The 25,455-nt window shown below is 37.8% G+C and overlaps 1 protein-coding gene across 2 annotated transcripts in view; it reads left to right on the top strand.

Annotated features, from left to right (window-relative positions):
• The window catches only part of wapl (cohesin release factor wings apart-like), an 85,283-nt gene that overhangs the window by 28,272 nt on the left and 31,556 nt on the right, over positions 1 to 25,455 (top strand). For both annotated transcript variants that reach the window (XM_083141536.1, XM_083141535.1), the window contains 5 exons: positions 3,087 to 4,789; positions 8,298 to 8,425; positions 10,244 to 10,364; positions 12,933 to 13,190; positions 24,779 to 24,994. In XM_083141536.1, the coding sequence (XP_082997662.1) occupies positions 3,087 to 4,789; positions 8,298 to 8,425; positions 10,244 to 10,364; positions 12,933 to 13,190; positions 24,779 to 24,994 (2,426 nt within the window). The remainder of the gene's footprint in view (positions 1 to 3,086; positions 4,790 to 8,297; positions 8,426 to 10,243; positions 10,365 to 12,932; positions 13,191 to 24,778; positions 24,995 to 25,455) is intronic.

Here is a 25,455-nt window from a genome sequence, read left to right as displayed (position 1 = left end):
AAATATGATCATAATTATCAGAAAGGTTAGTGAAGATGAGGTTATCCTCCATTATTTTATAGATCTTAGTCTTGTTGACATTTCCTATAGAATTCCTATATGCAACAAATAATTCTCCAGATGGTGTGTACTTATAAATGTAAGCAAGAAAGCACGTTTTTCAACAACACTATAAATCTGCCAGAAAATGAAGAATTGTGTATGGTTTATGAACTTTTACTGTTGTTTTTATAATGTGCAGATCTGTTAATGGCGAAATAATGTACCTCTGTTACCTTAGCCTGAAGGCTAGATGCACATGATTGTAGCACTCAATACATTTGTTGCCAACATACTCTTCGAATTTTCACGTGCTCTTGTGTGTGTAGAATTAAATTTGCTAAAAAATAATAATAATTAATGGATTATATATTTAATTGAAAAACACATGGTTCAATGGCAAAAATCATGATGATAAACATGTCTGGAAAGGTTTCATTTTTGGACTGGAAAGCCTGGAAATGTCAGGGAATTTCGTAATCAAAAAATCGTAGCAACCTTGATGATTGTAAATTTCCCCAGAGATTTTACTCAGGTTCTAAAGCAATTGTTTTTACAAGTATAAGAGGATTGAAAGTATGGGAAGATAGATCTTTGTTACGATTTCAAAGATATGAAGTAGAATTTGGAGATTCCCATACTGGATCTAATGTGCTAAGTTCAGTCTATATATTTACATTGGAAATAGACTTTGTCACGTCCCTACTATCTGTGTATCTTATATTTGTTGCTCTAATAATTTTGGGTGGCATCCAAGATAAGAGTTTGGTGTTTTCACCTTGTTTTATTTATTTGAGGGATCCTGAATACAGAATAAATACATTTCATATCAGAATATTGACATTGAAAATGAAAAATGAATGTAATAAAATGCATACACACACACAAGAATAACATCAATAATGATAGTAGAACCAGTATTAGCTCTTCAGCTGCTTGATGCATTCGGTATTGAATTTTTTCTTTCTTTTTTTGATAGCTTGGAGCTAGCTAGAGTTATTTAACTTCAGAATCTTAAGAAGCAGTGTAGCAGTGGGATGTTTCAGTAATACCGATGAAGTACTGATATTTCTTGATACTGAACCAATCCTACATATACACAATGGTAATCTTTTCATACAGAACTTGAAACATATGCACCTCCTTAACCAATTTATATGCGCAGCTAGATCTAACAATTCTTTTTTAAAAATAAACATGAACCATTTATTCAGGAATTGTGCATAAAATTTCCTTTTATATCATAAGAACAAAATCAATTGTGGAGGCAGGTTTTACATTATTTATCAATGACATTGCCATCAGTTTCACAGATACACTTATATGGATGTGCCGTCGTCTGGCAACCTTTGGGTCCTGGGTCTGATACCCAGTGGAGGCACAAAGTAGTTCAGATTCCGATAGTCCCATCTACAACTAAAGTTGTCTAAAAACGAAGACTTTCTTTCCTGCACACACATACTTCCATTAATGCATGTCCTACCAGGTAATTGCACACACATCTTAATCCTGATGATTAAATATATATAAATATAATGATCGAATCTATGTTTGCAGTTCATTACTCCAAGGATAACCAAAAACTGAATTTTGTTACAAATAGCTACCATGAAACTTCCAGTACTACCCAAGGAGGGGATATACATACAAATTCTGTCGCAGAGAAGGTGAGACTAATTCCTGTATAGGAAAACAGCGACCTCCATTGGCTAGCAAATATACTAGGGTGAAAATTTGGTTCATTAGCTGCCGATTGAGACCAAAATGAGCGCAATAGGTCAAAAAGTCGTGACTGCGTAGCAGTTAAAAGACAAGCATGTACATGGACCCCTCCAAGAATCATTAAAATGAAACAAAAAAATTACAAACCACAAAATTTTTATTCAGAATCAGCCATATCGAGTAGACGTACATCTTTTTCAAAATAGGCACCATTGACATCTAAGCAAGCATCCATATGCTCCTGCCACTTTGTGAATGTCTGAAAATTCGTCGTCAGGTAGTGAACTGAAGAAAACTTGCGCTGCGGTGATCACTTCTTTGTTCGTCATGAAATGACGACCACGTAAAGTGGCCTTTAAAAGTGGAAATAGCCAAAAGTCGTAGAGTGCAAGGTCCTGGCTGTATGCTGTATGCAGGAAAATTTCTATTTTTCTCTTCGTCGCGTAATCCTGAAAAGCCCGCACGGTATGCGAGCGTGCGTTATTGTGGTGCAATATGAAGGAGTTCTTCAAATGTGGCCTTGTTGGATCGGTACACTGTGGCTCTACTCAGTCTGTCTTGATCGGCATATGCCTGTTGAAACATTGCATTTGTTTCCGCAACACTTTTCCCTAAACGCCAACAAAATTTTATGGCATGTCGCTGGTCATCTTGAATACTCATCGCGAAAAGCAATGTTATACACAAAAACCTGGAGAGGTAAACGAAACACGTTCCACGTAAATCAACACAGCTGCTCACTAACGTGGTTTCGCAACACAACATGTGACAACTTACTACGGAAACAGAATGAGTCATCCTACATGATGCGACTAGTGCTGAAACCATAGTCAGTGTTGCCAAACCATGAAAAAATCTGTCTCACCTTCTCTGCAACAGCCTTTGTAATAAAATATATTGGTGATCACACCATTCATAGTGCAAAACAATACTTTATACATGCATAGAACTTTACTTTTTGTTTTCATAGTACAACACAAAGCTTAAAATGAATGTGTATTTTAAAAAAGGGGAGAGTGTACCAGACTAAATTCTCATTCCACAACTGTTACACCTTAGTAATTTACAAATCTAATGTTTTGATCATGGAAGTCAAAATATTCTTGTATTCATTTACATGGTGATTATAATATTTATTATGCTGCAATCGTATTTTTTCATTGAATTTATGGTAGCTCTTTCATTGTGCATATTCCTAGGAAGATTAGCATTTTGTTCTGATACCACCAAATGTACCCATGCCAGATTAGACTTGGTGCTAATTCTTAGTGTGATTATGTTTAATGTATTTACAAATTAATTCTTACTTTTCTGTTTCTTCATAGGCCGAAGGGATGAAATTGCTTCCAAAAGGATGCGGTTAGAGTTCAACAGTCAGAATCCACAACTGTCATCCCCTTCAAAGGATCCGTTTCTGTTCGATCCAGATCCAGACACCCTGCAGCAGTCGAAGTCTGTACCCAGTGTAACAAAGCCACCGCTAAAACCGAGAAAGTTCTTCAAGAGTCGAACAATAGACCAGTGTGTGTCACCAAAAAATACAAATGTCGAGGAAGTGAGGTTGAAATCTTCAAATTACTTGGACAATTGGAACAAAGGGCTGAGAGACAGCGAGAATGTGTCATGCGAAAAGGAGGATCAGTATTTGGGGAGAACTTACAAGAAAGATATGTGTACTGGGTGGCAGAAGGGGTACCAAAACGAGTGCAAAGGCTATACCAAACAGGCAAAAGACAATTCTTCTAGTGGGTCCAAGAAATTTTTTACATCTTCGAGCAAAAACAATGAAAACGTAGGACCAAATATTATCGTGGAAAGTGAACAAACACAAGCTATAAACATGTCCTTTTCGGCGCTAAGTAACAGCACCAACGTGTTAAATGATAATATACCAAGGGACTCGCTGCACTATGCTTCAGGAAACGGCTCCTCGCAGCAAACCGATTCCAAACCTCCTATACGATTACGCATATTTAAAGACAAAAGCACATCACATCTCGTGAGTGAAACTCAGGAAGGTGTTTTGCACGGTAAAGATGATGCCCACGAAGTACAAAGTGAGGATGAGGTACAAAAGGAGTCCCAAACTGATCAACTAGCTGATCATAGTAGTATCCAAGCACCAAAGAAGGGTTGCGAAAATAAGGAACCAGTGTGTCAGGGGAAAGCCGCAGTCGGCGTCGAGGAAATTGAAGTGTTGGTGAGGAAACCAGTAACTAGTGATACAAATGGTGATAAGTGTAGTGTTCAGGAAACTGGTAGTGCAAAGGAAGAAGTTAGCACTCTTTCTCAGGTTAGTGATAAACCAAGTTCAGAAGATGTTGCGAAACCCAGCTGTGATCCGGAAGATGCTCAACAAACAAGTGAGACTGAACTGGAGGATCGAAACAAATTGAAGCAAGCAGAGGAACTGTTGTCGAGTACTTACGTTGACTTCCAATCAGCCACAGAGAAGCTACTAATGAACACTAAACCAGAACCATCAAACGTTTGCCTTGAACAGGATTGGTTTTCCGACTCCGACGATGAAAGTGACAGTGAAGCAAAAATCAATATTGCTCAGTGTGAAAAAGCGCTTGAACCTAGTCCTCAGCCCGAGATGTCGGAATCCCAAACTTTAGACGAAGCGCCTGAGGAAGGGCAAGCTTCTCCAGCGACACAGAAAAGCGAAAATAGTGATTCGGGTGAGCAGAATGGACAAGAGCAGGACCAGGCTGCTGAGAAGAGTACGGCCACAAGGAAGTGTATATTTAAAAGTAGGGCTCAGGTTGCTGGTGGTAATAAGAAGAGATTGGCCTTGTACAAGCATAAGTGGTGTGACGACAAAGAAGATAAAGATGCTGCAGCAGCATCTACCTCAGGGAGCACCGACTCGTCATCGCAGCCAAACGTTTATAATGAATTTGATGAAGAATTTGAAGTTCCAAAACTTACCAGGGTAACAACATGGCCTGGGGCAACATCAGGCTTTGATGATGATTCTGCTGAAGCTGTGGTCAGTGTGAAATGCCCAAAGAAGGTTAAAGAGGTAAAAACTATATTTATTTTATTTTGTGATACATGTTTAAAGGAAATATTTTTTTTAGTATTTTATTTTCAAAAAGATTGATGTTAAAATACAGTGGAATATTGAATTTACATTTTCCTGCATGAACATTCAATTTTAATAGTCCCAATAGAGCAAACTACTATCGGATTAAAAATTATAGATACTCAAGTTTGGACTTAAAAATTAACCTGTAGACCTACATAAAAGAAACTAGTTACATCAGAATTTAGCTTATTCAATTCTGCGTTAATCTATGCTAGCCAAATGTTTTTTTGTTTTTTTTAGTTTTGCAAGCAATCGCTCTCTTTGAAATTCTTTAAATAAAAATCGGTTTGTTCGATAGTTGTGAAACTTTAGTACAGTGGAGGCAGAAAGGTTTTTAACACAATCCTTAATTTTCAGTTTTCTGTTAGTTGTGTTCCAATAATTTAATCCATAAGGTTTTCAGTTTGTGGCAGAAGGTAAAACGTTAAGCAGGCTTAATTTTTTGTAAAAAACAATGCAACTTACATGACAAATAACGAGCCCTTCCCCTACACTTGTAGAAGCTCTAGGTGAGTGGCTGTTGTTACGGCTTCACATTCTTTAGGATGTGTGTTTGGGGCCAATCAGAAGAGATCATGTTCTTAGTGGCCAAAGAAGCTCCAATGCGTGTGTTCGAATGTGCATTTTGAGTGTAATTGTTGAACACTGCAGTTTGGCAACATTGTTGAACTTGGCACCCAGTTTGCCTTCCTGGAGCAGTCCAGAAACTATGTTCATTCAGCGGTTATTTAAAATGTATCCATTGTTGAGCTGTTATTAGAGGTCATATTTCAGTGGAGCCCAATAGTGATCCACGCGACCATCGATAGAAGTGTTTTTGGATACGTAGTATTTCTATATATATAATAATGTTTTTTTTTTTTAATCTGTTATAAATATAAGCAGTGGGTGTGTCCAGACCACCAAAAATCTCTTTGCGAAAATTTTGCGATAGAAAATAAAAGTTAGATTGTAAGATATGTATTTTTGTCTGGATTCATCACATCCAATTGCAATCTCTTGGATTTAGAATTTCCTCCCTCCTGTAATGCGTTCAGTGAAAGAACTATAATTTGTTGTTAAGTGAACCAGAATACTTCAGGAAAGGACATTATGCCTCCCCAAAGGTGCAGTGATAGCGTTGTCGCCTTGTAATGAAGGGGTCCTGGGTACGGTACCCGTGGAGGCATATAGTGGTTCGGATCCCACTTTAAACTGTAGGTCCAGTCCCGATTAGCCTTGTTGTGCATAAAGTAGACTTAAAATACTAACTCAATCAATCAAAATGACATTCTAGCTATAATGCCAGATAAATTTTGACAAGTAATGGGTAAAAATGATAATATTCTATGAATCACAATGGTGATCCGCATGATCAATGTCTCGAGTTTTTTTTTTCCGTGCAACTACTTTAGTGTTGAAGAAGGAACTATTGTTATTCACTCATAGGTGTTCTTGGATCTTTCTTCTTAATATTTTTCCTATGTTCCTTAATTCTCTCATTGATACTTCTCTTCGTCTCTCCTATGTATTTGTTTCCACATCTGCCAAATTCTACTTCATATACCCTGCCATCGACAATTCATCACTTTCCTTCTTTCCTTTCTACTCCTTAAACCATTATTCAATGCTCTTTGGTGGCTTGAAGGCTGCTTTTCGTAGATGTTTCTTATCTGTTTCTCCATCTTCTATTTGGCACATTCTTATATTTCCACATATGAGGTGTGGCTAGAAAAAAACCAGACTGATGCTACAAAATCTTTTATGGGTTATTTTGTACAATACGAACAATATCCCCTTCAAAGTACTTCCCTGCACTATCGTTACACCGCTCCATACGAACCTTCCAGTGCTGGAAATCATTTTCTGAAACCATGTTCATGACCTCCGTCGCTTTTGTTTTCATAGATTCTACGGTCGTAAATCTGGTTCCTTTCAGTGCTGATTTGACCTTTGGGGAAAAGAAAGTGTCACGGAGCTAGATCCGGCGAAAAGCGTGGATTTTCTAGCACTGGGATTCCATGCTTGGCCAAAAAAGCCTTGACTGACAATGGCGTGTGGGCAAGAGCAATGTCCTGATGAATAATCCACGACTTGCTTTTCCACAAATCAGTCTTACTCGCTTATGAAGGGTCGTCAGCACCGTAATGTAATAATGTTGGTTGACAGTTTGACCTTCGGGTACCGAATTCGAATCAATTCACCAACATTTGCAATGTTTAATTCAGTTTTTGACGTGCAAGGCGGTCCAGGACGCGAGTCGTCTGCGATCACTTCTCGTCCCTCTTTCAACTTTTGAAACCACTCAAACACTTGCGTGTGTGATAAACATTCATCACCTACACTTCCTTCAACAAACCATGAGTTTCTGTGGCGGATTTTCCGAGTTCACATTGATACGCTGTTCCACTTTCACACTAAACAAAGTTTCAGACGAAGCACAGATGTACGGTTCACTTCGTCGACAAGCTACAGCGGAACTGAGCGCTGCGCACCCTGGACAATCACACAGTCGATAGTCAGGATATCACGTTATTCACTCATGCACCTCTCGACCTTGACGCGCTTGCAGTTTGTCGACAGCAACATCAATCCGGTTTTTTTATAGACACACCTCGGAGCTAAACATCCATGGAATGAATCACATAGAATTCAGTGGAGCAATCTAACAAGTTCTACACAAAGAACCAAATTGGAAGCTTAAAATCAAAGAAGCAGTCTACCTAGTAATGGCCTGTTAATCATTGTAGAGTAGAATTCAAGCAAATATTGTCCCCTTAGCTTAAAAATTTGAAACATCATAAGTGAACTAAAAATGAATAATGAAATGGGGGGAGGGGGCTAGTAGTTGGATAGGGCACCAGATTTGTAGTAATATTCCAGGTCTGTTGTAGGTTTGATATCCCCACCACTGGCAAGAAGAAATTTGCTCACCTGAAGACGAGAGAGAAGGTGCTCTCTTGATACACAATGTTAGAATAAGTATAGTTAAAATTAAATGCATTAGACTGGATAATATAATACCCAATTAACATTGCATGCTATTCTTATATATGGATACAGATTTTACAACAAAATTTTAATGTTAGCATCTGAACCACTGTGGTCAACTCACATAACCTACGTTCTTGCCCACTATATTTTTTAAATTGTTTTTAAAGCATTAAAATGTATACAGTGCAAATTCTAGTCATAATTGAATCAATATTTTTTCCAAGAACAGGTTGGAGTTCTGACATATTGTTAAGAATTTACACATTAACATTTATGTTTATTGATCACTAATTGCATGACACACAAAGTGATAGTGCCATCAGTTCCACACACAACAATATACTCAAATCAGTTCTCTATGTACTTCATTGCATATATGTCTCATTTAGATGCCTTTACAAATTTTGTAAGAGTAGTTAATACCATTATTAATAAGAATTCTATTTGATTTTGATACTTATCATTCCAGTATTACACTGTGGTTAGGATGGTGAAGAAAGCACATCAAATACAAGAATCTGGAGAATTTCAAGAGTTTAATGACGATGTGGAATATATTCTTGATGCTTTGCAGGATAACAATCCCATGGCAACCAGGTGGGTGATTTTTCTTTCTGAGTTGTCTTCCCAAGAGAGGAATATTAATGGGAAAAAAACTAGTCATTTCATGTAGATGGTGTTAGTTCAGAGGCCATTGTAACCTCAAGAAACTTCAGGTCCACAATTTCTGTTCTCATTTGCTGCATTTAAGCTTCCCCATGAATACTTTGCGAGTTCAAACATTCAAGGTATTTTTAAATTCATCTGGCTAGAGGAAGGGCAATATTTATGGAAGTGAGACATTTTCTTTAAACATTTCCAGTAGCATGTAAAACATAGAGTGCTGTATACAACATATCCTTATAATAAAATTGTGGCAGAATTTTACATGGTACTTGGCCACATGGGAGGAATATGTGGGAAATTGAATTCACTTATTACGAGGTGCATTCAAGTTCTAAAGTCTCCTAATTTTTATTTCATGATGTAACGTATCAGGTGGGTAAGCAACATCCAAAGTGGAGCCTTGCATAAGGCTGTGAATCTTTAAGTATGCCCCTGTCTTAGTATGTTACAAGTCTCGATGGTTAGAAGCCTACGACTAGTTGTTACTAATCGCTTCTGTCTCGTAAGAGAACTAATTACAATCACAAATATCCGTCCAATAACGTGCTTGTGATTTAACCAACGTAAACTAATAGATTACTCAAGAACAATTGCCAAGTGCAGATTCATCAAGCAATGTGCAATCTCAAGTGTAGAACGTTTTATTAACTCACTGAATGTTCAGTTTCAAACATTGGCACATGTATGTATAGATCCGTTCAGTAAACAATCAATTAGTATGTTTCCTAGTCTATTGTTATTTGCCGTATGACGTAAGCAAAAACAACCTTCATGTTCATTTAACGTAACAATTTATTATATAATTGATGCATATCAAAAACTACAGTTTGTTACAAACAATAACAATAACTGTGACATACCAGCATCACCAATTCAGATTCCAAAAAAGGGTGTTCATAACCAAACTTTAAGTATAGCATAAATCAAACTTTGGTTTCCAATTATCAAATCATTAACAACAATTATTTATCTTTCATGTACTGCTTAGGTTTTTGTGTAATCATTAAATAGCACCAACATTAATTAAATTTATCAAGTTCAAACACACTAAACAAATTAATCCCTCCATTTAATCGCTTGATGCTCTTTTAATACACAAAAATAGAATAGAAAGGGAATATATTTTTTTTTCCCTAATAATTGCCTCGTAATTGCTCCTTTAACTCTACTTGTCTATGCTTATATGTGCGTCCACAAAGGTCAATTTTCAATGGTACCGCGTTTGTACTTGTACTCTCTTTAAGCAAGATTGCATAAAAATGAAGTAATGACGTCACCGACAAATAATATTTCTTTTCGTTCACGTTGTTCATTGACGTGTTTGAACGAACATTTCGTACATAACCAACTGCACAAATTAACACTGCACTTTCGTAACTTACGTACCTCAAGAAACGTAGTTCAAAATCCTCACGTACTGACGAAAAGGTAGAAAGTGCTGCTTCTTCAATAGTTCCAAATGACGTCACGTTGCTTGCTTCCTTCTCTCGGTCCAATCACGGGACGTAACTCTCTTCGGGTTGACACCCTGTATAACTATTTTACTCAAGAAAATTTCAAAATACTTTGAACATTTGACCTTTGCAAACATTCATGGGGAAGCTTAAATGCTGCCAGTGAGAATGAAAGTTATGCTTTATTTGTGTTTATGTGGTACAAAATTAGAAACATTGTTTTTGTTTTCATTGTTTTGGTATAAACAACTTGGTTTCTAACATTGCAAGTGACAATGGTGTATTAACTTTCCAGATGCCTGTCTGCAGTGTCGTTGGCTTCCAAATGCATGGTACCTGCTTTCCGTATGCATCTCAGGGCTCATGGAACAGTGGCGAAGTTTTTCCGTGCCTTACATGATGCCACATCTGATCCTGTAAGTGTTTGGAAGCAGATAGAGTTATAAGTTTGTAAATGTGAACTTTACACCTGTGTGTGTGTGCCAGTTAATTTGAACATATGACTGAACAAGGACATGGATTCCAGTTTTATTCTGATCGAATTTCTATATATCTGTTTGTCTCAACCGCCAGGCTGCAGCATGGTACTAGGCCCTTGCATCAATTGTACCGAGTCACGAGACGAAAGTAAAATATTTCTTCACATTCAATGGTTACCAACCAACTTCCCCACCACTACTTGAAGGATACTGATTTTTGGCCCCAAAACTTATTTATTTTACTCAATTTTTACTCAAAAAGAATTATTTATTACAAATATTAAAATTTTCATTGCAGCATTATAATTATTGATTGTTCCCATTATGGGAGCCTAGGTGTGATATAGTGTTGGCGATAGATTATGACATTTGTTAAAGTTCGCAAAGTATCTGGGATAATAACTACAGAGATTTGATGTCATCAAAGACAAGAAACACATACATACTAAGTGTATAGTTTCAACACAGGTTTCTTTATTACAGTTTAGTAAATGTTTGTCTATGTGCATGGAAATTCTCAGAGCACTTCCTATGTAACATCACGTTACACTTCATGCACTCCACTATATGAGGTTCTTATGCCGAGACTTGCTGTAACGTTTAGCAAGCCCTACTACAGACTCATAATTTGATGCAAGAGACTACACTACTAGGGCCGGTGGCAACCCACCATCGTGAGGAAATTGGGGAGCTACGAGTGAGTAGCGTAATTCGGTCTCTAAAATCTCATATATCAGCTGAGGGTTCGACGTGCTGACCCCATGTCACCCCATTACCGGTTGAAGAACTCCACACCTCTAGGTAGGATTGTGGAGGGAGACTGACAGTTGGGAGACAGGCCAAGGCCCTTCAAGGGCTGTCGGTCGCGCCACGGATTATTATTAACAGGACACTCCAGTCATCAGCTTTGCTCCTCTTGTGGTAATGAATGGTGTTCACTGAATAGAATAATTACCCAAAACTTCCTCCGGTCACAAACATAATGACATCGTTTTTTTTTTGTTGCAAAATTTAATCATCAAAATACAACTTGAATAATTAATATGGTTCTTCACAACTCAGTCCAGGATGATTGTAAACCAATTTCAGCAAACTTTCACCAGGAAAATGTGACGTTTCACTTGATTAAGTCGAATTTAGTTTGTTTCTCCTGTTTTGGTAGACTGTCTACATTTTCAAAATTTGACCTATCATCTTCAGTGCTATGCACTACAAGTTCACCTGCAATGTCTTGAGGCATAATGTCAACTAGTTCATTGTCGATAATGTTTTCTTCATCGAAAACAGTTCTTAAGTTTGGGAGGTAAGCACACAATTTCTATACTTGATCTAATTTGGTCACTCCCAAGTAGTGTAAGCCCTCTTCTATAGTCAGAAATTTACAAGACATTGTTGAAATAAAAAGCACATAACCCCCCCCCCCCCCCCACACACACACACACACATACTCACACTCTCTCTAAACTCTCCTTTCAAGCCAATGCTCCCATTATGGAAACACCGAAAGTAAAGTACCCTCTCTCTCTTACAGATATTATTATTTTATATATTTTGTTTTTATAATGCAAGTATGGATACATTACTAAAGTCTCACCTAATTAGAAAAAAAAATAGCAATAACACAGCTTGGTAGAAATAAAAATTTAAAAATCAATACAAGAAACAATATTTTTTCCTAAATTGAAAATATGTAATTTTATAACAATAGGGATTTAAGAAGTTTTAAGGGCCTCCCCGATGGCGCAGTGGTTGCGTCTCTGCCTTGTAATCAAGGGGTCCCAGGTTCGATACCCGGTGGAGGCACAAGTGGTTCCGATCCCACTTTAAACTGTAGGTCCAGTCCCGTTGAGCCTTACTGTGCATAAAGTGGACTTAAAACACCAAATCAATCAATTAAGTTTTAAAAAAATATTAATGTTATTCACTTCATGTACTTTTGATATAATAAACATTTTTACATATTTCAACGAGAGGCTGACAAAACAAAGTAAAAATATGTTTCCATAATGGGAACATTGGCAGCTATTGGGTTAAACCTAACTTTATATTTGTCAACAAGTGTAGATGCAATCAAACTATTACCCGTAATAATTATGCCATAATTTGTTTATTAATATTTAATTTCAAGATTACATGTTAATTAATGTATAAAGTTGAAAATAATAGAAAAGTATTTACTAGTAAAATTGTTGGGAGTGGCACATTGACTTTTAAAAGAGAATTTCCTGGACCCTGGTCTCGTGAAGGTTGAGGACCACGGTTTAGAGTTGTCACGGTCAACAGTCACTCAGCAAAGAAAGTAGTGGTGTTTCTGAGTCGTGAAACTTGCACAGAAAAAAAATGAAGTTATTCAGATTTGTATGTTACTTTGTTATAGTAAATTACATGTATTAATTTCATAAATGTTTGCTATGATTGTGATTTAATGGTTAGATTAGCCAGTTGAGAATTAGTCCTACTTGTGGCTTAATTTTCAAATGGAATATGTTGCTTTCCCTTTTCCAGAGTCTGGGTTTGTGCACTGCTACAGTGATGTTTGTTCTAAGTCAAGATCGGCTTAACATGGATCTCGATAGGGACAGTTTGGAATTGATGTTAAATCTGTTGGAAACCGATGCAAGTAATCGAAATGCCTTGGATGAGTTGGCAAACTGCGGAATAACGGGAACCTTGCTGGAGAAAAATAAGCAGAAAGTGAAGGAGCTGTGTGCCGAAATACAAAGTCAGGGACATGCAAAACATCTAAATTTGGATAACATAACAGTAAGTGTATATTTATATTATGACGGTTTTGGGTCATAATTCTCTTGATGATAAAACATTATTCAGCCTTGTTATATTCTGATTGTTGGGGAACAGATCTAGTGAATTGAGTTTGTTCGTCCTTGGTGAGAACGCACTCGAAGCTTGGAGAATTCACAGAAGAGGGCAGATGCTTACAGGCAGAATGTGATCCAGAAACTAAGATTACAAATTTACCCACTAGATGTGTGTCTTTATTTAATCTAATAGAAAGGAAGGAATTCCTTGCTAATTTAATTGTAGAAATTATTAAATGCATTTTAGATTACTCAGTTTATTCAATGGGGACTTAAGAGCAATGGAACAGTTATTTTTAAGAGTACGCGAATATTCTTGGTCTAATTATCGCTCGACGAGGGACATTTTGACGAATCTCAAGGGATCGGTCGTGTTCAAAAATTCGTGAGAGGAAGGGATATAAGAAAATATATCTAATGATAATATTCTAAAGGTGAATATAAGGCGTTAGCAATTGGTAAGAAGTTTCGTTCTTACAAGTGAAGTGCTAGCCGAAACAAAGATATCCACGTCAGGTAGATTTACCATTAGGACAATTGCGACGAGTGAACATATATTATAAATGTCGCTTACAATTTCAAGGTTTCATGCGAAACTCACAAAGGTGAAATTCAAGTAAAGGGATTATAGTGCTTGACCTGTAAGCAAGGGACGCACGAGGCATAGCAAGGACAGCCGTGTTGAAAAAAGGGTACCTTTCCACGACGAAGTTTTTTACCTCAAAAAACTGAAGTTAACTCATGCATAAAAACATCTACAGCTGGTGTTAGAGGAAATGTGTTCTCAACAGTAGTTGTTTTTATTGACCAATTGGGTGACGTCATGCATTCAAATCATCGCATTGCTCGAGCTTAATAGAACGGTGTAAGCACTTTTGAGTTGGGGTCTCGTCCAATATACGGACAAGCTTTGAGATAGAGGTACCTCAGGTATTGCATCACATTGTAATTTTAACAAAGTGTGCTAGGGATCAAACGCTATCATTTGTAGCACAAGAGTTGCCAATATAGATTGTCTATTCTGTATGAAAGATTGCTATTCAACCTAAGAACAATGTATGAAACTGATTTGAATAAATAAGTTGAAAGTGTGGATGAGTTATATTTCTTCAAGGCACACGTTCATAGTGTTCATCTTGCCATTTTTGAAAGTATATTAATCATTTTCTTCCATGTGGGAGAAATGTCTGAATGCTCGTTAGCCATTGGTGACAGTCATTGTAACTGGGATGGTATTAAACTCTTTTAATTCATATTCCATGAGAGTGAACCTGTATTGAGATAAGTACACTGTACCGTGAATGAATCTTTATGGCTTGTCAGGCATAATACAATAAAAGGGAAGGCATGTTAATGTCATGGTATTTCAGATCTGCTATCAATATAAACCCTTGTTGAATGAGAGTGTACAGTAATCGTCCTGGGGCAACTTCTTGGTATAGGGTGTTTCTCGAATAAATTGATCAAATTTGAAATTACCGGGTTTTGTCTTAAATTAACGTAAACTTTGAAAGAAAGTTACACTACTTTTTGCAAGCAGGGAACGGCATATTGAGACCAAGGAATCGACGCCAGCGCAACCGCACGGTTACTCAGAGAGATTGAGGTCATTGGGGAATGACTGGTAACTGGAGTAGGTTAGGTTAGGATAGTTGATAGGTTGGTAATCTCACGTAGTAGTCAGGTTTTGGCAACCCCGCTAGGGCGGACCATGAAAATATAACATTGTACTATGGTTAGGTTATGATATATATATAAAAATATTTTCTGTTTGATATAGAAAATACTTAAGAATCTCGTAGCTATTTAAAGTAGAAACTGAAAATAATCTATGAAGTAAAGAAAAATAACATTAATTTGATTAGTGCATGTTCTTTTGTGAGTATTTTGGTCATGGTGCTGTATTAAGCATGAACTAATGCAATTAAGCAAGTGATTTTGCTTTCTATCTAACCTTTATTGGATACTGTAGCCTGGATTGTGTATCAAACTATTTGGACATGGAAGAACACATGTTCAGTACAATATCTATGTAGGGTGATTAAGTGGCCTCCCCGATGGCGCAGTGGTAGCGTCGTCGCCTTGTAATCAAGGGGTCCCGGGTTCGATACCCGGTGGAGGCACATAGTGGTTCAGATCCCACTTTAAACTGTAGCAGGGTGGCGACAGACCTGGAAAACCTGGAAAACCGGGAAAAGTCAGGGAATTTGAGGTGTCAAAAAAAGTCAGGGAAATGTCAGGGAATTTCGTCTTCATTGACTTTTTTTTTTATTATTTGTTTATTTATTTAAAGATATGGTAATGGAACTGCATGGGAACAGGAAATCTCGTTCGTAAGTTTCGGCCTCAACTTTTAGGCCCCTTTTATGCGCAACATAACCACGGCGCCAGAAACCAGTGATGGCAGGAGGAGAGAGAGAGAGAGAGAGAGAGAGAAATTTCTCTCGCCTGGGCTTCTCGGCCCGAATTTTAAATTCGAACACTCTTTGGAGGAAAATTGTTATAACTCTGGCGCTATGGGAGCAATATACTTCGGATAACTTTTGTTTTTCAGCTAAAAGCTCAACGCATGCAACCGTTTACAATTCAGAACACCGGACCGAGGAAGGGGGCTTGGGGGGCACGTCCCCCGAACTTCAATGGAAAAATCATAAAAATTGGAGTTTGCCCTATCTTTTCCCACTATTTTGGGGAGAAGGCGCGAATTTAGTATTCTTTTTAAAGAATGGACATTTCTCAAGAGAATGAAAGATGTTTCATGTTCTTGGGTCCCATACAAGTTGAATAATAAGCCAAAATGTGAATTATTGTTTTACGAAAAATGGGTAATTTCCATTTTTGGAGGAAATTTGTTATAATTCGGGCACTATGGGAGCAATCTACTTCGGATAACTTTTGTTTTGCAGCTAAAACATCAGAGCATGCAACCGTGTACAATTCAGAACGCCGAACCAAGGAAGGGGGTTTGGGGGGCGTGACACCCAAATTTCAATGGAAAAAACCATAAAAATCTGGAGTTTGCCCGCTCTTCTCCCGCTATTTTGGGGAGATGGCGCAAACCTTAGTATTATCTTCAAATAATGGACGTTTCCAAAGAGATTGAAACATGTTTCATGTTCCTGGGTGCCATATAAGTTGAATAATGAGCCAAAATGTGAAACTCTGTTCGGAAATTTGGCATGGATATGTTGCGGAGAGGTCGGGGGAGAGAGGTTGGTCATCAGTGTGAATTTCCCAGGCTTGCTCCAGACCTGTGTCTGAGTTTCCACCCAAACATAAGAATATGAGGGTCCAAAAAGCACATTCATTTCGTAATCAGCACCATGATACCATACGGTATCATCGGGCGAGTACGACCTTACTCTGATGATACCATGTGTTATCATTGGGGGAGTAAAGGTTAAGCCTCTAAATATTACGTGGAAAACGCATTGAATTATCATTTTTTCTTGTCCGTATGGGAGTAGTAAGGGGACTTGTCAACAAATGGAGGGGATAAGAGTGGGTAGTGCCGTCCGATAGTTGTCGGACGTCGTAGTAAGGCATTTTGTTGGGCAAACTGAAGGAACATGGAAGCAAGTATAGGTTCCATTGATACCTACGATTTTTGTCGACAAAGTACCTCACTACAACATGCGACAGAAATTGCATGGATTGCAACATCCAACAAAAATTGAATGCATAAACAAGAAGAGCTTTAGACTGAAAATATGCTGCTGGAATTTTATTACTCTTCTGGCTCACTTCACCTTATTTAATGTAGCAGTGCTTACGAAGGTTTTCTTTCATCATCCTGACGTATTACTGGTTTCGCACAAGTTAACATACGTTTATAATGACATTGCACTATTTTTAGATATCAAGAAGAATCCAACCAAACGGGATATATATTGAATACTATCACGAAAAAGTGACCGTTATAAAAATTGGCAAATGCATGCTCCCAACCTCAAATTTACTGCAACACTAGTATTGCAATGAAATTAACGCCACTCTCTGCCCTGTCTCTTTAAACTCTAAGAGATGGTCATTAATCTCTCACTGAGCAAGGTTAATGTCCAATATTATGAAATAAAATAATATTTTAATATCATATTTACTCAAATCATTCAATCATAAAAGCAAATCACTTTCTTCAAGAATTGACTTCTCTCTGCCAGCCCTGCTAAATTTTCACTTTCCATCTACTGATTTATACGAGGGGTGGCCAGAAAGTAATTTCCAATTAGTAGGGACATGGATTTATCGCAAACACCAAAACCGTGAAAAATGGTAATTGCTATGAAGTTATGTTTAGGAATGTGCAGTGATGATGTCTGGACACATTTTTTGCCCATTCGAAATATATAAATATGCGAATTTGGCATAAAATGTGAATTGTTGGCATTTTTAGGTTTTTTTTTTAAGAGAAATGTCCTAAAACAACGAAAACTTGCATGAAATCCAACATTCTTGTCTTTTCTAGGCCATGTTTGTGTATATAGAACATGAAAGTTTTCCAACATTTTACTCAAGAGTAAACTATAGAGTTAAAGCTACATGGAATAATTACGACAGCCACATTAAAATCATGTATTTCCCACGATTTTTTCAACTTCTATCAAAACCATTTTCAGCACAGAGCAAAGTGGCAGGGTTCTAACAGGAGATCGAGTGCGTATCTACCGTCACACGGGAACCACATCTTCGTATTTATCGCACGAGATATGTTTTGAATTACCAAGCTAAGTGCGCACCATCGGCATTTGTCGAGCGAGAAATAATGGAGCTCAGTCGTTAGGGCATCTGACTACTATGCGAGAGACCCGGAGTTGATCCCCTGCGGGGGAGAACCGGGATGTTTTCCACCTATTCAAACTGCTCCGGCGCCCACCCAGCATCATATGAAGCTAGTACCTTGAGGAAACTTTGAGGGATAAAGGTAGCCAGGAGCATGGTGCTGATCACATCACCCCTACCTTCAGCCGTGATCAAGAAAGTGTGGGGCCCTAACTCCACACCCCTACTATACATCTTCATGGAAAAGTGCAGGGGAGCACTTCATTTTTACTTCCTCAAGAATCTGTTGCAACATATCAAACTGTCACGAAAATACGTAGACCATGTAACCTACAATTTAAATTAATAGTTTAAAAGCACAATGGAGTATTATGTTTCTGTATATTTGCAGATAAATGTTCTAAAACAAAAACGCGAATTTTGGGAAACGTAACACTAACAAATCAAAAAAAGATAATGCCAATTTTTGGTGCCATAATACGTGTATATCGGTATCTGTCACGTGAGATTGATTGATTTTAATTTTTTGGGTGCGTCGTCACTTATGGTCATTATGCACCCCTCAGTATATACATGAAAAATTCCATTATCTAAAATCCGTATCTTAAAATTAAAAAAGGGTATGGAAAATGACTTTCCCAAAATAACTTTCAAGATATCAAACTCTCACGAAGAGGCGTAAGCCATGGGACTTACAATTTGAAACAGTAGTTTAAAGACACCATGAAGGTATAAATTCAGATATTTGCCAGAAAATGCACTAAAATGAAAATGTGAATTTTGGGAAAAATATCACCGTATAGTAACAAATAAAAAATAAGAAATACACCAATTTTTTAAAAAAATAACCAAATATCAATGTCCCTACCGATTAGGCATAAATAAAACAAGAATATCAGTTGTAATTTATTGCATAAATAACAGTGAGTCCTAACCTAATTTTCGGCATAATCACCACCGTTGTTCTGGCATTTGTCGTAGCATGGCACGAAATTTTGTATGCCCATGGTATATGTATCTGACAGCAAAGACTGGAACTATCTCTACCGCAGTGTAGCTGTCAAATCCTTGCCCTGCCAGAAACCTCTTGAGTTAAACAGAGATGAAAGTCGGTACATTCAAGGCCAGGGCTGTACAGGGAGTGGTCCAAGATCTCTCACCTGAAGTGATGCAAAGGGCCCGTGTGTACTCAGCTGTATGGGGTTGTGCACATTTGATTGGCCTTCCGTGAATTGTCTGCACCATCGTCTGACCTTACTATCACTCACGACGTCCGGTCTGCACACCTCCCACGATTGCTGGTGGCTCTGTGCCAAATTCTGAGCGTGCAATATAGGCTACATCGCAGTCGGTGGGAGACTGTATGAGAGCTGCAATCTTTAACCTAGAACTGTCCTAAAACGGCTGCATTGCAACTGTACCAGATTACAGCTACATGCCACTTCTTCCTGCCTACATGCGTGTGTGTCGCTCTCAGACCACTAGTGCTGCGTATAGGCACCATTGGAGCTTTTTTCAGGACCCCCCTCGTATATGAACTTTCAGAATCTTTTATTATTAGAGTGTTCCTGTTTTAATGTGTTGTTAGCTAAATTATGTACCTATACAATGCAATTCTATAAATTCCTTGCATTAAATTTCTAATACCTACATACCCTTTTCGTCAGCATTAATGGTATAACTGCATGTTCTCAGTTTCACAGTACTTCACTTGGATATGCTGTACTGAAGCAGAAATCCCATTGATAATGTAAGGAAATATGACACTTTATTTTGTTCAATTCAATTGTTTCACTTATATGCAAGAGTTAAGTTGTTTGCTTTACAGAGAAGAGAGAAGTAGCTTTATGCATTGAAAAATGAGTCCGCACTCATGGTTCTTGCAAGCAGAGGGTTCCAAACCTCAGTGGAAATATCAACATATAATACCGAGAATGTATAAGGAGACTGATAGATTACAAATTGTATTTCTTAATCATTCACTCTTCACGCTTATCTCATTTAGTCGTAACTTTAAAAATAATCAAGTATTTTATTTTAAACTTACTGCGTATGACAAAATTCCGTAATCCTTCCCTAGCTTGTGAATTGTAATAATTTTCCAAATTCACTACTTTGCAGTTTGAATTCAAATCATAGAGAATAGAGAAATTAAGTCAATTTCATAGAAGATAATATTGGTACTTAACAAAACCATACGTGGATCTGTGTGAGTATATTATTTCTATTTGTAAAAACATCGATTTAGTTAAGTTTGTAATTGTCAGGGGAAAATGTAAATTTTGTCCTGGAAAACCTGGAAATGTCAGGGAATTTCATTTCTGCTTGTTTGTAGCCACCCTGTGTAGGTCCAGTCCCGATTAGCCTTACTGTGCATAAAGTGGACTTAAAACACTAAATCAACCAAGCAGTGTGATTAAAAACTCGTTTCCCATAGGAGAACCATGTTATTAGGGCATGTAACGAAAAATGGAAAGAGGGGAAAGTTGTTGGAAATATGTGGGTTTCAATTTAAGGTGCTTTAATTTTCAACGTAGCATGTGCCATTGTGGCTGTACACTGGTACGAAACACTGTAGTAGCTCAAAATACCATGTTTATACATGCCACCAACGTTTCAGTTTGTAATTGTTCAAATATCTGTAGAGTCACTCGGTAACTTTGCATGGCATCCTCTGCCTTTTTCGACAACTAAGGGGAACAGTAACAGTTTAGCGCTGGTGTGAATTTATTTCAATATCGTCCGAATGGGCACTGCTGCTAAAAAAAATAACTGTGTGTAAGAGAGTATGATTTCTTCTTATGTTGCAAATTGAAACTTTTTTTATATTGATTATTAAGCTAGACACGATATTTGAAAAATATGATTGAATAAGAATTTTCAGAATCAACTTCAACTTCAAGTTACAGCTAATGAAATGGAAGTTTCGACTTTTCTGCCTGTCAATTACATATTCAGTCTGCCCTCTTTCCATTCATATTTTTTTCTGTGAGCCGGCTCCTGTGGTAGAGTGGTTATCACATCATGCTATGATGCCAGGGGTCCCGGGTTCAAATCCTGGCCTGGGCTTCGATATTTGTGAGTGTCTATTCATCAATTTCATCATGTCATTACTCATCTCCCGCCTTTGCAAATTAGCCAAAAGTGGCACAAAAAACCAAGTAAATAATGCAATTCAATCAATCAATCTTTTTTCTATGTCATCGGAAGTTTGATATTCCCAAGAGAACAAATAAAATAAGACTCCCTTAAGCGCAATGCATTTCTCCTTGCCTCCTATGGCCATCGTGGCAGTGTTGCCAAACATGACACACATAAAATATCTAAGTGACCTTAAATGGAGTGACGTTCAAGGAGCTAGATTTACAAAGACTGGATAAGTGCCTCCTAAGGTAATTTTAAGTGTTTTAAGGGCTGGTAGGCTCTGCTATTACCGTTAATTTTAAAGTGATGACAATTTATTCATAGTTTTGACTGTCTAGATCTGGCGGCACCACCCATCTTAATAATCCACTGATGGTCGTATGAAATCGTAAATCAAGTATTCCCAGATAACAATATTGTCATCTTCACCTCAGCCATGGCGCTATGTAAAAGTATCTGGGGAGGTAAGAGGGGATGGAGCAACAGCCAATATAACAATATTACCGTACTTATGCATGTATAATGCGCACCCTGGTTTTTGATTGGGCAAAAAAAAAAAGAAAAAAATATGTTGTATAATGCGCAGTATAATCCAGGTTCAAGAAATGGCTTTCTAAGTTGTGGGTCGTAAAGCTGTTGCTATCCCAATCAAGAGCTATTCAATGAGTCACCTGTTGCTATGTGAACCAAGAGGAGAATATCCTCTTGTGTAAACAGTAAGTCACCTCTCCCTCCACTGTGTTTAGCATCCTAAAGCTTTCACTCTTTAACCACCTTATTTATTCTGTAATAGTAGAAAGGAAGATCAAACTTACGTTAATGAATTTGCAGTGCTCAGGAAATTATTTTCTGATATTTCTTGCACAACAAATACTGCTCATACACATTCCATCACATGCGAGGCGAATGCTCGAAGTCTGCTGGAACGGCACTGCTTTTCTTGTGTCGCAGAACATTATTACAAAGTGAAAAATCGTGGGAAATGGCCTTTAAACTTTTATGCATGGTTTTGCTCATTTTCTCTTCACTTTTTCTAAAAATAAAAAAAAAACTTCAAAATATATATACTTTTTTCATGACTGACGTAATATTTATAATTCAGTACCATCAAACTAGCAGTTAGCAGAACAAGATTTATTTCATTAAGGCAATTTACACACACCGTATGTGCCATATTATTTGGCCAGTAATACATTTTAATTATTATTTTCTTCCTCTTTATCTTTTCTTTCATCCAATGTACCACAAAAATCAGAACGTTCCTTCATTTTGTGATGAGTTTATTTCAACTGCATTCACATTAGTGTCACCATCTTGAATGAAATACTGTTGGCATATTCAGAAACTACAGAAATCAAGCTTTACAACGATATATAACATGATAGGGTTCCATAAACATGAAAGAAATATTCCGTGCATAATACGCACCAAAGTTTTTGGGTGCAAAAATTTGGGAAAAGAGTGTGCATTATACATGAGTAAATATGGTATGTCAATGTGCAAAATGTACCCTCATGGCCAAAGTTGGTCTTTGTGGGCCGGAGCTAGTGACAGCATCATATTGGGGCAGGGGGGTGGGTGCCCCAGTTCACAGCCAAACAAGTGCTTGAAAGAGTCAGATCTGGCTCCTAAAGAGTTAAGTTGGCAACATTGCCATGGAGGGAAGAGCATCGAGGAAACTGTTCCTTATGGTCTTAGGCAGAATTAGGGATGGGACCGATTAATCGGTACTCTATCGGTATTGGCCGATATAGGCATATCGGTGTATCGGTAAAATTACCGATTATTTTACCGATCCGATTTATCGATAAATATCTGATGATTTAGTGCAAAATTCTGGTATTTTGTTGTAATTTTTATGGATAATCTCCATACCCAACTTTCTAAAAGAAGTAAATGTCTAAATATACAATTTCTTTTGTACTGCAGTCACCTCGAAACACACATTTATTAAGGAGGTCAATGAACCTTTCAGGTTCTTCAAGGACCATTTCTAATTTATATCGGATTGGTAGAATATCAGTTATCGGTATCGGTAAATTTTATATCTGTACTTTATCGGTATCGGCCAAAATTTCATATCGACCCATCCCTAGGCAGAATGGATGTCACTGAATGAGGGCGCAGCCAGATTGTCACTTGTGTGTGTTTAGCCTTTTGTAATGTTCATGTTATTTACTTTGCCTGTAATGTCATCATCAATTCTTAATTTGTCCAGTATAGTATGCATTGTTATTGAGGCTCTTATCAGTGTATGCTACATTGAAAATCCAAGCACTTTGGTTTGAACCCCGTGGCCGCGGTGGCTCAGTCGGTAACGCGTCTGACTACCATGCTCAAGGTCCCGGGTTCGATCCCCGGCCGGTTCAAATCCGGGAACTTTTCTAACGGTGGAAGCGGCCCCGGCGCCTACCCAGCGTCGAATAACATGGGTACCTGGGGGAAACCCTGGGGGGTAAAGGCGGTCAGGGGCGTGATGCTGATCACATCACCCCCACTCACGACCGGATCAAGAAAGTGTGGGGCGTTACCCCCACACCCCCTATATGCCTTCATGGCATGATGCTAAGCACAGGGGAACACTTTACCTTTTTTTTTTTGGTTTGAACCCCACATCTTTTCAACAACTTTCCTCTTTTTCCTTTTTTTCATTACGTGCACTAATAACGGAGTTGTCCTATGGGACACCTGAATCACCTGGTATGTAATCTTGATATACATAGCACAGAAATTCAAACAGACTGTTTCCACATATCAAACAAACTTCTTGTTGGTATCATCAGGGACTGTTTAAGATGGCCAGTTTCCATGAAATTGATTTGATCTTATGATGTGAATCCTGTAGTCAGAGAAATCAACAAGAGTAATAAAAGTCTTGGAAAACATTGTAAAAGCATTCAAAAAACCTTGGAAAAAGCAGTAATTTGTTTTTTGTTTGCAAGGATTAAAAACTGAAAAGGCACTTAACTTTTTCCTCCCAACTGGTTCCTTTTTTTTGGGGGGGGGGGGGGGCGAGGAGATATTTTGCATATCAATTTCAATTTTCTTTTATTTTTTCATTTATTTTCAACAATGTTGAATATACTTGATTTGCTTGATTAACATGCCAAGTTGAAAGAAACATGTATTAGTATGTTAAATCATTATAGTGTGTTCTGTACAGTTATTAAAAACACTGGGAAGTGTTGTAGAGCATGGTTTTGCAAAATGTATATGAACTGTGTTTTAATCTTTTCTAAATGTCTCGGCTCAGATGAAAGAACAGTAAATGGTTCCAAAACTTAGGATAATAAATTTTGGACATAAACCACTTGTACATACAACTTCTTACACTTTATAGGGGAAGGATGTGTTTTGTCCCATTTTACATACTGCAATTTGAATGTGGTGCTATTGCAAGTACAAATTACCAACAGCAATACCCATATTTTCTCCATTTCAGTTCATGTACCAACATTAACCTTACCTTTTATTTCTGTTGTTGTGTACTGCTGTCAACAATGACAATGGCCGTTACTGTGTAGTGCACTCCACTTCTCCTCCACAGAACTATTTATGATAACATGCGACCATTGGCCAGTATACTGTAATTAGTTGCTTATCTTGCAGGTTGGCCACTTGGCAATGGAAACCCTTCTCAGTTTGACGTCACGGCGAGCAGGAGAATGGTTTAAGGAGGAACTCCGAGAGCTTGGTGGTTTGGAACATATAATCAAAACTGTATCCTATTGTTGCAATCATTTGGGTGACTATGTGGGCAAATGGGATGAACCACTGCTTGACAAGTTGAGGAAGGTGGACCGTTGCCTACGAGTTCTGGAAAATGTAAGTTTCATTTTTTTTGGTTTTTTTTTAGTTTTTTTTAATTATTTTTTTTTTAGCAACATGGTTACATTCAGTTACTACTAAGAGAGGAGGAGGGGGATTGAGGATGGGCTGGTCTAGGGGTGGCCAAATGGACCAGGATTCGTTTAGAACCTGATCCAAAGTTCTGCATCCAGGATCCAGACCCAAGGTTTCAAATCCAGGGTTCCAGATCTGAACTTCAGTGTTAGTGATCTGGATCTCTGGTCGAAATTCCAAACCGAGAGTTGCAGGTCTTAGTTTTAATGCTTAATTCTTCCAAACAGAGCTCTTTACACAAGTTAGGCATTTCAAACGGGTACAAACTTAATGTAGAAGAATTATCATTACCTTAAGACACTATTACTCTAGCTAGAACATTAGAAATTCTTTATAATTTTAATGTTACCTGACCAGTGGCTTCGGTACCGAATGGAAGCATA

Source organism: Lepisma saccharinum, chromosome 20 (assembly GCF_977018435.1).
Source record: "Lepisma saccharinum chromosome 20, izLepSacc3.1, whole genome shotgun sequence".
In the NCBI taxonomy this organism is placed as follows: domain Eukaryota; kingdom Metazoa; phylum Arthropoda; class Insecta; order Zygentoma; family Lepismatidae; genus Lepisma; species Lepisma saccharinum.
Note: the sequence above shows the minus strand (reverse complement) of the source record. Positions and strands in the feature narration are given on the sequence as shown.